Here is a 13,580-nt window from a genome sequence, read left to right as displayed (position 1 = left end):
TAGTTGTAACAAAGCCCCAACCATTTCACAAACTCTCAGATGCGAGCATGTTGAGGGTTGATCTGCTACATTCCCTGAAGTATGTGGCATACAGCCTTGAGGGCACTTTCGCCTTGGGGGCACTTTAGCCTGGAAGACATTTTAACTGAAACACTGTGCGAGTTTACATGAAATAACCCAACAGGTCTGGGGACCAAAAGCTCACAAGAGCAATATGAATGAATGATCAGAGGCCATTACTCAGTTTACTCATATTTTATTATCATAAAAGGTTACAAATATGATCGTAAAAACAAACATTCCAAAGAACAAAAAATAACAGCTGCGTCAATTAGGGAAATGATCAAAGACATCCCCCATAAAGAGGAAAAGTGGCCAGATTAGCAAGTCTTTTGTGCATATAATTACATAGTGTTTATAATAACTGTGTGAAGGAATAAATAACGACTGTTAAACTACAGAACCATTAAAGAGCAAAATATGATACGCCATTACAGTCTTAAAATAGCTCCACAGATAGAGGCTGTCTATCCCATAATGCATTTCAGAGTGTGATATACAGGTTGACTGGCTTTCCAGATGGTGATGAAGGTTGTCTGAATCACGCCCGGCTCTGACCAGGAAGTGGCCGGGGGTCAGAGCACGGAGGTCAAGGTGGAGCTGGTTGAAGAGTGTGTGGCCGTGTTCTGCCCTAGTTCTCAGATGAGCTGGGACTCCCGCACCTGACTGGCTGAAGTGGGACCAGTTGTGTCATTACCCTCGGCCAGTGGGGTACGTCCAGGTGAGAGGTTCCTTCAGGAGAGACAGAGGAAGTTTAGCAAAGTACTCTCCACTCCTCAGACTGAAGAGCAGCTCCTCAGGGCATATGTTCAGGTCAGATGGCCTCCCTGACTGACTTTCTGTCCTGGTTCACAAGCCCGACGATCTTCTTAAAAGGGTTCAACTGTGGTACAAATGACAGGGGTGAAAGTGCGGTGGGTCTGGCCCTAATTAAAGAGGTCAAAGTTTAAAGGGGTCAAAACATTTTATACATTTCCTTATCTGTAACTGTACATTACAAAACAATATTATTGTCTCTATACAATTGTGACAAGGTAGCTGTACGTTCCCTCCCCTAGAGTTGACAGGGGAAAGCAACACAAAGAAGGACCAAAAGGTCAACTCTGTCCCTCTCCCTGTCTCTGATTAACCTCGCAGAGACAGACAGGGACACACACACACACACACACACACACACACACACACACACACACACACACACACACACACACACACACACACACACAGGTACGTGAAGATGCACTTTACTGCAGCACAAAGTAAGCAACACAAACATAACCAATGCCACAAGCACACACCATGTTTTAAATGGGCAACAGGACCCTTTTGAAAAAACAGGCAAAAATCTTCAAAAAGCACAAGACACTCTCAAAAGCTTCTGCTACTCCCGGACAAACACACCTCTGCTTTCTACTTCACCCCCCCTCCTCCTCCTCCCCCACTCACCCCCCTCTCACCTCCTCCCTCTCTCTTTCTCCTATCCTCTCCCTCTCTCTTTTCTACTCTATATCCTCTCTTCATTCATACTAGTTGCAGACCGGAAAACATTAACAGGTCCAGACCTCCAAATATCATGTTCAGCAACGTTAATTATCACATTCATTATCACCAAAAGTATACATATCATTATAACCACAGGGCTCACTGTTATTAATTCAGATAAAGGCACAGTGGAAAAACACACGTGTAAAACACACCCCTCAGTTGCTAGCTAAAAAAAAAAAAAAAAAAAAAAACCAGTATAAATATGTCAACTTCTCTGCCTTTGTGTAAGGCGGAGGTCATTAGTTCATGTTCAGTGCCCGTGACTTGCTAGGCTTGTCCAGGGAGAATCTGACTTAACAGATCAAGCGCTTTCAACATTACATTTCTGATACATCCATAGTAAAATCAAACTTTAAATAAATTTCCTATGGATATTTTGCTAAAAGGCAAAAGGATCAACCCTGTGAAAAAGGGTGTGTTCAGATTGGTAGCTTTGTTTCAATTAAAACGAACCCTGGTGCGGTTGCTCTAGTGCAGCTCATTAGAGTAAGTGTGAACACTTTCGAACTCTGGTGTGCACTAAATAAATGGGCCGAGACCGAGCAGGTGAGTCTCAGCACATTTCTCAACGAATTCCTATGCAGTTCATTTGAATTGTGAACACTAAATAAGCCAAAAGGCATACAAATATAACCAACCACAGGACGTGATGTCTCAACCTTGGACACCGAATGAGCCACTACAGAACAGTGTGATGAAAAACAAAAGATTCTTTACACACACAAAAAAAAAAAAAACAAGATTCTTTCCATTGCACTTCAGGAACAGGCGGCACAAGCGTCAGGAACGCAGTGTGTCCTCTCTCTCTCTCTCTGTACGTACGCTGGTATGTGCAGTGTGTCCTCTCTCTCTCTCTGTGTACGTACGCTGGTATGTGCAGTGTGTCCTCTCTCTCTCTCTCTCTGTGTACGTACGCTGGTATGTGCAGTGTGTCCTCTCTCTCTGCGTGTCCCTACGCTGGTATGTGCAGTGTGTCCTCTCTCTCTGCGTGTCCCTACGCTGGTATGTGCAGTGTGTCCTCTCTCTCTGCGTGTCCCTACGCTGGTATGTGCAGTGTGTCCTCTCTCTCTGCGTGTCCCTACGCTGGTATGTGCAGTGTGCCCTCTCTCTCTGCGTGTCCCTACGCTGGTATGTGCAGTGTGCCCTCTCTCTCTGCGTGTCCCTACGCTGGTATGTGCAGTGTGTCCTCTCTCTCTGCGTGTCCCTACGCTGGTATGTGCAGTGTGTCCTCTCTCTCTGCGTGTCCCTACGCTGGTATGTGCAGTGTGTCCTCTCTCTCTGCGTGTCCCTACGCTGGTATGTGCAGTGTGTCCTCTCTCTCTGCGTGTCCCTACGCTGGTATGTGCAGTGTGTCCTCTCTCTCTGCGTGTCCCTACGCTGGTATGTGCAGTGTGTCCTCTCTCTCTGCGTGTCCCTACGCTGGTATGTGCAGTGTGTCCTCTCTCTCTGCGTGTCCCTACGCTGGTATGTGCAGTGTGTCCTCTCTCTCTGCGTGTCCCTACGCTGGTATGTGCAGTGTGTCCTCTCTCTCTGCGTGTCCCTACGCTGGTATGTGCAGTGTGTCCTCTCTCTCTGCGTGTCCCTACGCTGGTATGTGCAGTGTGTCCTCTCTCTCTGCGTGTCCCTACGCTGGTATGTGCAGTGTGTCCTCTCTCTCTGCGTGTCCCTACGCTGGTATGTGCAGTGTGTCCTCTCTCTTTGCGTGTCCCTACGCTGGTATGTGCAGTGTGTCCTCTCTCTCTGCGTGTACCTACGCTGGTATGTGCAGAGTGTCCTCTCTCTCTGTATACCTACGCTGGTATGTACAGTGTGTCCTCTCTCTGCGTGGAATGTCCCACTTCTTTGACTCCTTTCTCCATTTTACAGCCTCTTGTTGTGTTTGGTTTGATTGTAAATTTGAGTGTGTGAATGCTAAGTAAACAGGGACTAAAATGTAGCAATGTATAATTTTCTTGTTTGATTTGGACCAAGGGAGTGAAATACAATTATGAACACACCTCAAAATCACAATTCGCCCCGAGGCAGAGCTAATGCAAGACATTAAGATCTAGTGATTCAAGTAAGCTGCATGTGCTTGTGGGGAAAGGGACAATGCAATACTTTGGTTCCTGATATAAATATTGCAACAGTTAAAGTAAAAAAAAATAATAAAAAAAACAAACCAAAACAAACATACTATTTACACATTTGCCAAATATATCCCATCATCTTGTTGGATCATGCCACGATTAATCAAAGTCACTTTGGAATGTGTTTGGAATATTTATGGCACAAATACAAAATTGTGATTGGTTAAAGGGCTCATTTGCATACCGGTGGTCTCTGTGACATCAGTGTTTACATGAAAACAATAAAGCCTTTTAATCATTTTACACACACACAAAAAGGCTTTTGGAACACGGCATGCACTTCAACTCCACGCAGGCTTTCCACCTAAAGCCCTTTCTAAGCAACGCAACAGGCCCTCTACCCCTACGCTTTCCCCGAGAGCCAGTGTTCTCCACACTGCCCTAAACAGAGGCCTGGTGGAACTTATTCTTCCTCTGTGTGTGTGTCCCTAACAGCCTCTACCCAGCACACACCCATGCAGAGCTGCCGTGATTGTATGGAGGGAGATTACCCTGAAGAGTTTAGACACGGTGGACTGGAGACGTATGCTAGCACCGTCAGGGGCTCCGGGCTGAGGAGAGCCGAGCCTGCCAAACCGGCATGGAGCGGGCGGACAGGCGGGGAAGAGAGAGGCCTGGGTCTCAGGAGCGCGCTGGAGACTAATCCTGACTGGCAGAAGTCTGGCTCGTTCCTCCGCAGGGGGGCAACAGCGACAAGGCGGGCATTATTAAGAGGAGCTGATAGAAATGAGATCAGAGGAAGGTTAATGTTGTTTGACAGGAGGCAAAACTGTCACTGAGGCCAGCACAGAGGCGGGAAAACAGCAGTGACATTATATTCAAGGTCTCAGCCTTACTCCCCCAACTCTAAGACCGTCTACTGTCTCCCTTTCACCATCTACCAGAGGCACCATTATAGATTTTAATCCACCATAATTCTTCTCTCGTGAGGTGGCTTAAGGCGGCCATGGAAGACGTGTTACTTTAGTTTCAGACATACCTCCTCAACCTGCAGCAGCACAAACAGCAGCAGAGTTTGGGGAGTCATTCCTACACATTGTCAATTTCTAGTCAGGCCCAATAGAACCTGGTCTAGTGAATCACCATGATCTACTCTCAGGATGGGGAGGGGCAGAGAAAGATTCAAACTCATTTTCTTCTACAAAATGTAATTACTACAGTGTTGAGATTACCAGTCAGTCAAGCCTGCTTTCAAGCCTCCACCAATTAGATTCAAGCAACTTAATTTTACCACAAGTCCCGAAAGAAATACAAATGACTGATCAATTCTAATGTCATCAAGGATGTCTCATGGCTTCTCTGTCTAACTGGATAATAGCTTGTCGGTAATGTAACAAAGTTTCCATGGATACCTGCTCTTGTAAAAACACTACATATGGTTGGTCAATTGGTACTTTAGTTTAATCTCCAAATGCTCATTAGGATGTGTGTGTGAGAGTTTGGATTTGAATGTAGATAGAATCCAGTTCAGACCAGTTTACTTCCTTCATTTCTATGGATTTACAGTGTGACTACGATGTGTCTACAGTGTGTGTGTGTCTGTAAGAGCTCAGAGTCTCGCATCAGTTAGCTGCTTCACTCGTGGGGAATGATCATCAGAGAACTGCTAGGATAATTTTGTGTGTAAAAGTTTACTATTGCACCAAGACTACATGATGTGCACAAGCAGGCCCCACTCCTCCCTCTGGACTGGATTTGCGATGAGAACACGCATCCTTGGCAACCACGCTCGGAATTTCACGTCTTCTTTACGGGCTGGATCACCGGGAGCCATGCAGGGCAATGCTGCAGTTCACTTAACTTCACCATTTACACACACCTATTTGCACTGCGTTTTAGAGTGTTCTGCAGCCTGAGTAAGTGAAGTCATCTGTAAGAGACAGATAGGAGATGAAGGCTTGACTATCACCCAATAATACGTCCACCAGTAATGACTTTGCCCTAGGCCTCTTCCCCATCCCTGCATCATACGTCTGTAGAGCTTCATGATAAACACATAACAGTCACCAAACAGACACATTTTGTCCATTTAATCCAACAAACATTGAAGTGGTTGTAAAAGTTGGTCTCTCCAACAGAAACAATAAACTACTCTCCATGTCGGTAATTACAATGAACTCATCAGTCTCAATTTCATAATAATTAAAACAATAACACACAAATTTTAACAATACCGCAATAAAACTGAACGCCATGATTTTGGTCACAGTGATAATGAGAGTGGTGACTCATCTGCAGCTTCCTGTCCATCCAAGAAGAGGACCAAGCCCACACCAGTACACCGCGGGACACACCAATACACCGCAGGACACACCAATACACCGCAGGACACACCAATACACCGCAGGACACACCAGGACACGTCTGAATGACACAAGTGAAGCAGATGGCCAAGACAGGGCCGAGATGTGAACCCTGTGCTCCGTTTGTCTGCCTGCGAGACTGTTGTTTATATGCATGTGTATATGGTCCTCACATGAACACACCAGATAATGTAATGGCCACAGGTGCTTGTTTCTTTAAGGAAGTGGAGGCCTGACCTGGCGTGCCACCCTGGGTCCTAAAAACCCCTGCAGCTCCGCAGAGAAGCATTTACTCTGTTCACGTGGGCTGATGAAGATCCACAGGAATGAGGCGACGTCCGCGGGACGTTTACTCTTAACTGACACACACACGCTTTAGTGATTGTAAACACAAACAGAAGTAACGGCACACACCCAGTGCAAAACTGGCAGTGCTGCACATTACACAAAGTGTCAGAGACCCACCAGCAGAAACAGACCTGGATGAAGAGAGTGGTATACTTAATTAAAAAAAAAAAAAAAAAAAACAACAACAAACAAAAAAGTGTAATGCAAGTAAATAGATTAACTGGGCACTGACTATATTTTGTTATTGATATGTGGATAAGGTGTGTACACTGGTTATGTGGTAATATCCCTACTGAAGGCACCACCTTGTTAGTAGGACAAAGATGAGCCCATCGTGCCACACTGACCCTGCTTCTCAAGGTCACTTCTCCCTCGTCCTGAATACGGTTCCACAGAGTACCAAAGCCAAACACTAGCAGCCTTTCATCTGCACCAAGGCTGGAGGTTTTTGATGAGTCTGGACATGAATATTAAAGCAGTGGTGGTGAGAATGAGCTCCTCACCACAAGCTCCAATTACCTTCCCAGAGCGCTCCGAAAACTTCACACCGAGTTGGGTTTCACAACACACGGACTGAAAACGGATCCTCGAAGGTCGGACCCCAGCCGGGACAGGAAAGTCCACAGGCGAAGAACAGCAGGGGAATGCTGGGAAATGACGAGTAGGGTCATGAATAAGTAAAGGCAGCTCCACTGGTGGGCGGGTGGAGGAGGGGCTGCTGCTCCGGCTATGCAGGGACAGACTCCTTCCTCTCCACCGCCTCTGGCACATCTATCTTTCCTGTGTTTGTTTCAGCGCTGACTACAGTCTCGGCGTGAGGAGCTGACTGGAGATAATAGAAGCTGAGAGGCACCCAGACCCCTGGTCCCCCCCACGCAGTCACACGAGCGGCACCGCACCTCTTTGGAACGGGAGCCAGCGACGGGCCAGACGTGTGGGCGGTTACTACAAAGGGCTCCGTGGCCCTTACATATGACCTGCCTGGCAAAGTTGCCAGATACGCTGTAATCTGCTCCACTCTCTGGGGAGACTCAGACACACATCAATTGCGCGGAACAGGATCGGGTGTCTGTGCCATGCCACCCGCAACCCAGCACCCGCATGGTACGCACGAGTGGAGGAAGTTCCCAGGCGCCTCTCTCTCTCTCTCTACCTCCCTCCCTCCTTCCCTGCCTTAGAGCGCTTCCTGCAACCAGCAGTTGTGATTAATGCCACCAAGCACAAGAGAGAAAGCTTGTTGAGATTGAGCCGCAACTGTTTTGAGTCAACTGAGATTGAGCCTGAACAGCAATGTTTGAGCCTTGTAAATCTGTAGGTCTAAAGAGCAAAGTCTCATAGAACATCTTTAACTCTGGACCTGCTCCTGGATAGAGCTGCAACCAATACCCAGTATACTCAGTATAGGTCAATAGAACTTGATCTGAAGTGACAGAATTGCTTAATCAAAAAAAAAAAAAAAAAAAAAAAACCCGCACACACCCAACTGAATTGTTGGCTGTGGGTCCTGGATTTCTGAATAAATGAAAGTGTCAAAACAGCCGTTCAATCTCACATTTTACTTCCTTTATCCAGGTGTCCCGGGTAACGGAAACAACCAGTTACATTCAATGTTCAATTAACGACGAGCAATTTTGAAAATCAGGCCCGGAAAACCAAGGGATGGAGTTGCAGACCTCAAGGGTAGACGAACCAACGATGCCCAAACAAAGATCTCATCCCAAACAAATATGAAGTGCCTTATTAGAGGCCAGTGAAGGCCATCAGCACCAAGTCTAGAGCATCAGGGTTTCAGGGAGATGAGGGTGATGCTTCTCAAACCAGCCGATGTACACACACACACACACACACACACACACACACACACCCACACCCCCCCCCCCCCCCCCCCCCTCAGGAGCATCAGAGGGCGCATGATACAGAATAAGAATACAGAATTTAGTTCTTTAAATTACAGCTCCCACAGGGAGGCTGTACATGCACTATGTTGATACAAGGGGACAGAATGAAAATGGGGCTGAATGAATCCACCACACTCAAGGCCCGAACTGAGCAGTGTGGAAGAATGGGTCATTCTGAAGATGACGATGGTGCCGTGTTGTAGATGACCTCAGAGTCCCAATCTCCTCTTGCAGGTGCTTCATGAGCTGCGATTCCATGGCTGAGCAGCTGCGATGCGTCAGACGGAGAGGTGAAAAGAACGCCGCCACTGGACACCAGAGCAGGGGAAACGTCTCGACAAATCACACTTCTCCGTCTGGCAGTCTAGCGGAGCCGGGGATTGGTGAATGCTGGGAGAATATTACCCGTCTGACTGCATTGCGCCAGCTGTAAAGTTTGGTGGAGGAGGGATAATTGGGTTGTGCTTCAGGGTTTGGAGCAGGCCACTTCGTTCCAGTGGAGGGAACTCGATGCTTTTGGACAACGGGACACTTCTGGTTTGGGGACTTTCCTTTTCTACTCCAGCATGACTGTGCCCCAGTGTACAAAGCAAGGTCCATGAAAGCATGGATGGGCCCCACAGAACCCCGGCCCCACAGAACCCCGGCCCCACAGAACCCCGACCCCGACCCCGGCCCCAACTCCAACTCAACACCTATGTATTTAGAATGGGATGATGTCATAACATTACATTTTAAATGTCATTATTTTATAATTAATTACTAATTAGACATTGTAAGTGTTTATATTAATAACATTCAGTAAAAACAACAAACAGATTATCACCACATATTCCCAGATAACGTTTATGACACGCGAGTGACAGACCGCACCTAGTCTGTGGTATCCCATTTTTGCCGGATCTGGGCTCAACGCGGAAGGAATATACAGAAAATCGTGTTTTTCTGAGTAAATCAGATTAAACATCATCACAATGAATAAAAGAGTTTCTGCTGCCAACATGACAACCCTATCCCTTGATTAGTCCTTCACCAAGAATGTGGCAATACCAGGTTGAGCCACATGTTACATCACACACTAGCAGCTACAGTGCCCCTGGCACACAGGTCAGGATCATTAGAAGCAATTACTCTAATGTGTAGGATTACATTCTTAGGAGGCAAGTCAAAAACTGTGGCACAGATGAACAGAGGTCATCTTCAAGATTCTCCGTGGACGTTGTTTCTCAACAGCTATGTTCATAAAGGACAGCGTGGACACCCTGGCATGCTCAAAGTTGAAAGTGAGAAGGTCAGGTGGTTGCACCGATGGCTGTTATGGTGCTACCGCTTTCCATGGAGGTGCTGGACATGTCAGAGGGCACATCCCTGAGGTCCAGCGGTGGACTGGACCGCTGTAACCGTGGGCTTGTCTTCCGACATGGCCGCCGATATATCTGAGCAGAGAGCAGTCGGAATCGCTCATCCCTCCTCCATGTTTACAAGCTCGTCTGGCCAGTCCTGACAGGGAATGAGAGTGTGTCTGTTTATGTTTGTGTTTTATCAACTTTAAGAGGATGGAGGTTAAAAAGCTGTATTTGTGAAGACAGGAAGAGAAGCGAATCAAACCAAGAGAGGGACGAGGAGGAACTTAATTACAACGGAAACCATAATTTTTAAGAACTGAAAATAAATAAAACTAACTCTACCATGACAACGAGAAGCCACAGATCATAAACAGTTCCCGCCTCTCATTTTCTCTTTCATTCTCCCTGCCCGTCACAGCCCAACCTGCGGTCTCAGTCACGAGAGGCGATTAAAACATTGGGGGCTGGGTCTAAACAGGGAGGAGCAAGCAGCAGCCAATCAAAATGAAATGGGGAGGAGCAAAGACTGCAGTGCTAAAGCCGTGTAGGATGAGAAATGGCTCACTGGGCTTCAGGTCCACGGTGAAGGCGCAGACGTCACGAGTCCTGGCGAGTGTGTGGGCTAGCACTAATTACACCAGTGTGCACAGTGTCTGCTGAAAGCCGTAGCTAGAGTGGCAACACCACAGTGATGCACCAGGGCTGTTTAAACTCATACACAAACTGCAGCAAGTGTATGGAGTCAAATTAGGGTCTTTAATGGTGACGAGAAGAAAAAAAAAAAAAAAATTATATACACACACACACACACACACACACACACATATTATATATATATATATATATATATATATATATATATATATATATATATATATATATATATATATATATATAAGATTAGCATTTTACATTCATATTTTGTTTCTGCAATACTTTCCCTCTTTTGCATTTCTTTCTTTTGTTTTTGCGCGTCACACTGCTTTTCTTTGCGTTTCACATTTTATGTTGCTGCTTTTTTTTTGCAATACTTTCTCCCTTTTGCATTTCTTTCTTTTGTTTGCGCGGCACACTGCTTTTCTTTGCGTCTTGCATTTTACGTTCAATTTTTGTTTGCGCTTCTCTCTTTTCTTTGCTCCGGTTTTACCCACTGTGTGGGGGCGGGGAAAGGGGCGTGGCCAAGAGCGAAATGCGTGCTGTGAACGTTCCACTTCATCAGTTGGAGCCACCGTCACACAAGTAAACTGAATTGCTGCGCTGTATCATGGCAGACGGTCGCCCAGCTGGACCACAGGTTTATACACTTTATAGATTGATGGCAAAAATTGACTTTTATAGACATATTATCTAATTTGGTAGCTAGATTTGTTTTCACTTACTAAATTGTGCAGTGAGATCAGGACTGTGAGAAGAGTACGCTAGCTAGCTAACATTGAAAATATGGATACCAGTTCCACTACTATATAGCCAAATGGTGCCTGCTCGGGGCAGTCATGGCCTGGCGATAGGGAACTGGTCTTGTGACCAAAGGGTCGTGGGTTCGATTCCCAGACCTGAGGCCATGACTGAGGTGCCCTTGAGCAAGGCACCTAACCCCAACTGCTCCCCGGGCGCCGGGCTAGGGCTGCCCACCGCTCTGGGCACGTGTGCACCACAGCCCCCTAGTAATCACTAGTGTGTGTGTGTTCTAACTGCACAGATGGGTTAAAAGCGGAGGACAAATTTCGAATGCGGTGAAAAATCATAATTGACAAAATATGGCACAATTACATTTACATATGATGATTTTTATTATGATTATTATTAAGATCTCCCATCCAGATGGGATTGATTATTGCCATCAATCTATAAAGTGTATATACCTGTGGTCCAGCTGGGTGACCGTCTGCCATGACACCAGTAAACCAAATTGCTGCGCTGTGTGATGGTCAGTATGACTCCATACAAGTGTATAACAGCACAACTCCTCCCCCCATAAGATAGGGGGAGCTTATCCAGCCTCTGGAAGGACTCCACACTGAAAGGCAAATAAAGCATCCAGGACCCGTTGGCTTTTTGAATTCCTTAAGCCCTCGAGAGCACATCTTACCTGGGTGGGGATTCCCGGGACTCTGCGCTGGCCTGGTGCTGGCACCGTGGGGCTGGGCCGGGGCCCGGCTGGGTCAGGCTGCCACGTCCCCGCACCACCACAGATCGGGCCCTGCGCGAGCCTCCTCCTCCGCTGCGCCTGCGGGCCACCTTGCTGACGGAGCCCGACTTCAGTTTACTGAACAGCAGACGGCCACTGCAGCACAGACACGGGGTTAACAGCAAATCCAACCACTGTGAACCACAGACATAACGAACCACACAAGAACACGACGCACATATGTAAACCATGCAAATGAAACATGAGAACATGATCAATTTATACACAGGCTTCAACTTTCACTATAGATTTCACATGTTTAATATCTCGATTATTCAGGTATGTCCACATGGTGCTGGTGTAAGGAGCAGTGCAGACACACAGGGTGTGTGTAGAGGTACACACACTGCATCAGACACTCATTGATCTACATCTGCTGCACTAATGGAGGATCCTGGCTGTTCCATTCTAAAGTTCACACTCCGCTACGTAAGAATTACACTCCCTCATACAGCGGTACTGCACCACTGCAGGCATCGACATGAGTCTCTCTCACACACACACACACACACACACACACACACACACACACACACACACACACAACTACTGCTTGATTTATCTGCACATCAGTGAGTTACAGGGAGGAAGCAGCTGCAGGCTTGATAAGATGAGAAACAACCCCACACACACACGCTCACAAACCCTCACATCCACCTGTGTGTGCGCGCCTATCCCAATACACACCGCCCCCCCAACACACATCACCCACACACACATTCTGCCAACACTGAGGTCACACCGCATGCTGGTACATTAAAGGCACAGTTAATACAAACTCAGTTAATTTTAGCCAATAAAAGAAAAAAACCAAAAGAAAAAACCTTGTAAAATGTGACAACTGATAGATGATAGACAACTGATCCTGATCGCATAAGGGAAGGACATAAATTCCCCACTCATCATCCGATACTACAAAGCAAACTTCTAAACTAAAAGCACTCACAATAGGTTGGTGAAATACTACATGGCAATACGGTATGCAGTGCAATGACCTGCGACATCACTGTGGCACTGACCTCTTAAGGTCAGAGTTCTAAAGTTCTTGACACAATCACCTCAATTCCTCCACTGCATGTGTGCAGACGGAGAACCTCCACCAGATTTCTCCAGCAGTGATGGACTGGAGTTCAGCCTCCGAGGTCACTGGTGCACCGTGAGGACGTGCCAGCAGTAAACGGGTCCTGCCATGTGTAGATCTCGCGATACAGACACTGGCCCTCGTCCAGAGAAGCACCAGGCCTTGGTGCTGAAAGCCTAAATACAACGCTGCCTCTCAAACATGCTCAAACATCTCATCTCGGGACATCAGGGTCAGCCGGTCGCTGACCCCTTGCTGACCCGAGTGACTTCAACCACTTGGCATCAACATGTGAGAGGTGGGGAATGACGGGTATGTAAACGATGACCCACAATTCCCTGCCACAGAGACGTGCAGCACTCTCTCTGCTCTCAAACCCACACACATTCAACAGGCATTCATCAGCTACTTCAGAGATACAGTTTCAAGGAAGAGATCCTGCAACAGCTTGGGGAACTGGAAGGGAGCAGTCATGGTGATCACAGCAGGGGTGTGGACGGAATTAACAGTCCACAAGTCAAACGCAGTCATGTCTTCACCTGTAAAACAGGTCTATGATAAAGGGGAATCTATTATTATTGTTTTGTCTTTGCAATTATTTATTTGATTCAACTTAAAGCTCATTTAATAAATCTGTAAATTTAATTTACACCGTTAATTAAATATCTCAAATCCACTCATT

At 46.7% G+C, this 13,580-nt stretch overlaps 1 protein-coding gene across 2 annotated transcripts in view; it reads right to left on the bottom strand.

Annotated features, from left to right (window-relative positions):
* Positions 1-240: 240 nt before the first annotated feature.
* Positions 241-13,580, bottom strand: part of LOC143527142 (uncharacterized) — a 34,851-nt gene continuing 21,511 nt past the window's right edge. The window contains exons 17-18 of one of the 2 annotated variants that reach the window (XM_077022135.1): positions 11,719-11,913; positions 241-792 (exon numbers count right to left, since the gene is read on the bottom strand). In XM_077022135.1, the coding sequence (XP_076878250.1) occupies positions 699-792; positions 11,719-11,913 (289 nt within the window). In that variant the 3' untranslated portion in view covers positions 241-698. Of the gene's footprint in view, positions 793-11,718; positions 11,952-13,580 lie in introns of those variants that run through there. The other variant, XM_077022136.1, reaches the window with a different exon arrangement.

The sequence above is a fragment of the Brachyhypopomus gauderio genome, chromosome 11, assembly GCF_052324685.1.
Source record: "Brachyhypopomus gauderio isolate BG-103 chromosome 11, BGAUD_0.2, whole genome shotgun sequence".
NCBI lineage: Eukaryota > Metazoa > Chordata > Actinopteri > Gymnotiformes > Hypopomidae > Brachyhypopomus > Brachyhypopomus gauderio.
This window is presented reverse-complemented; position numbering and strand designations above follow the sequence as displayed.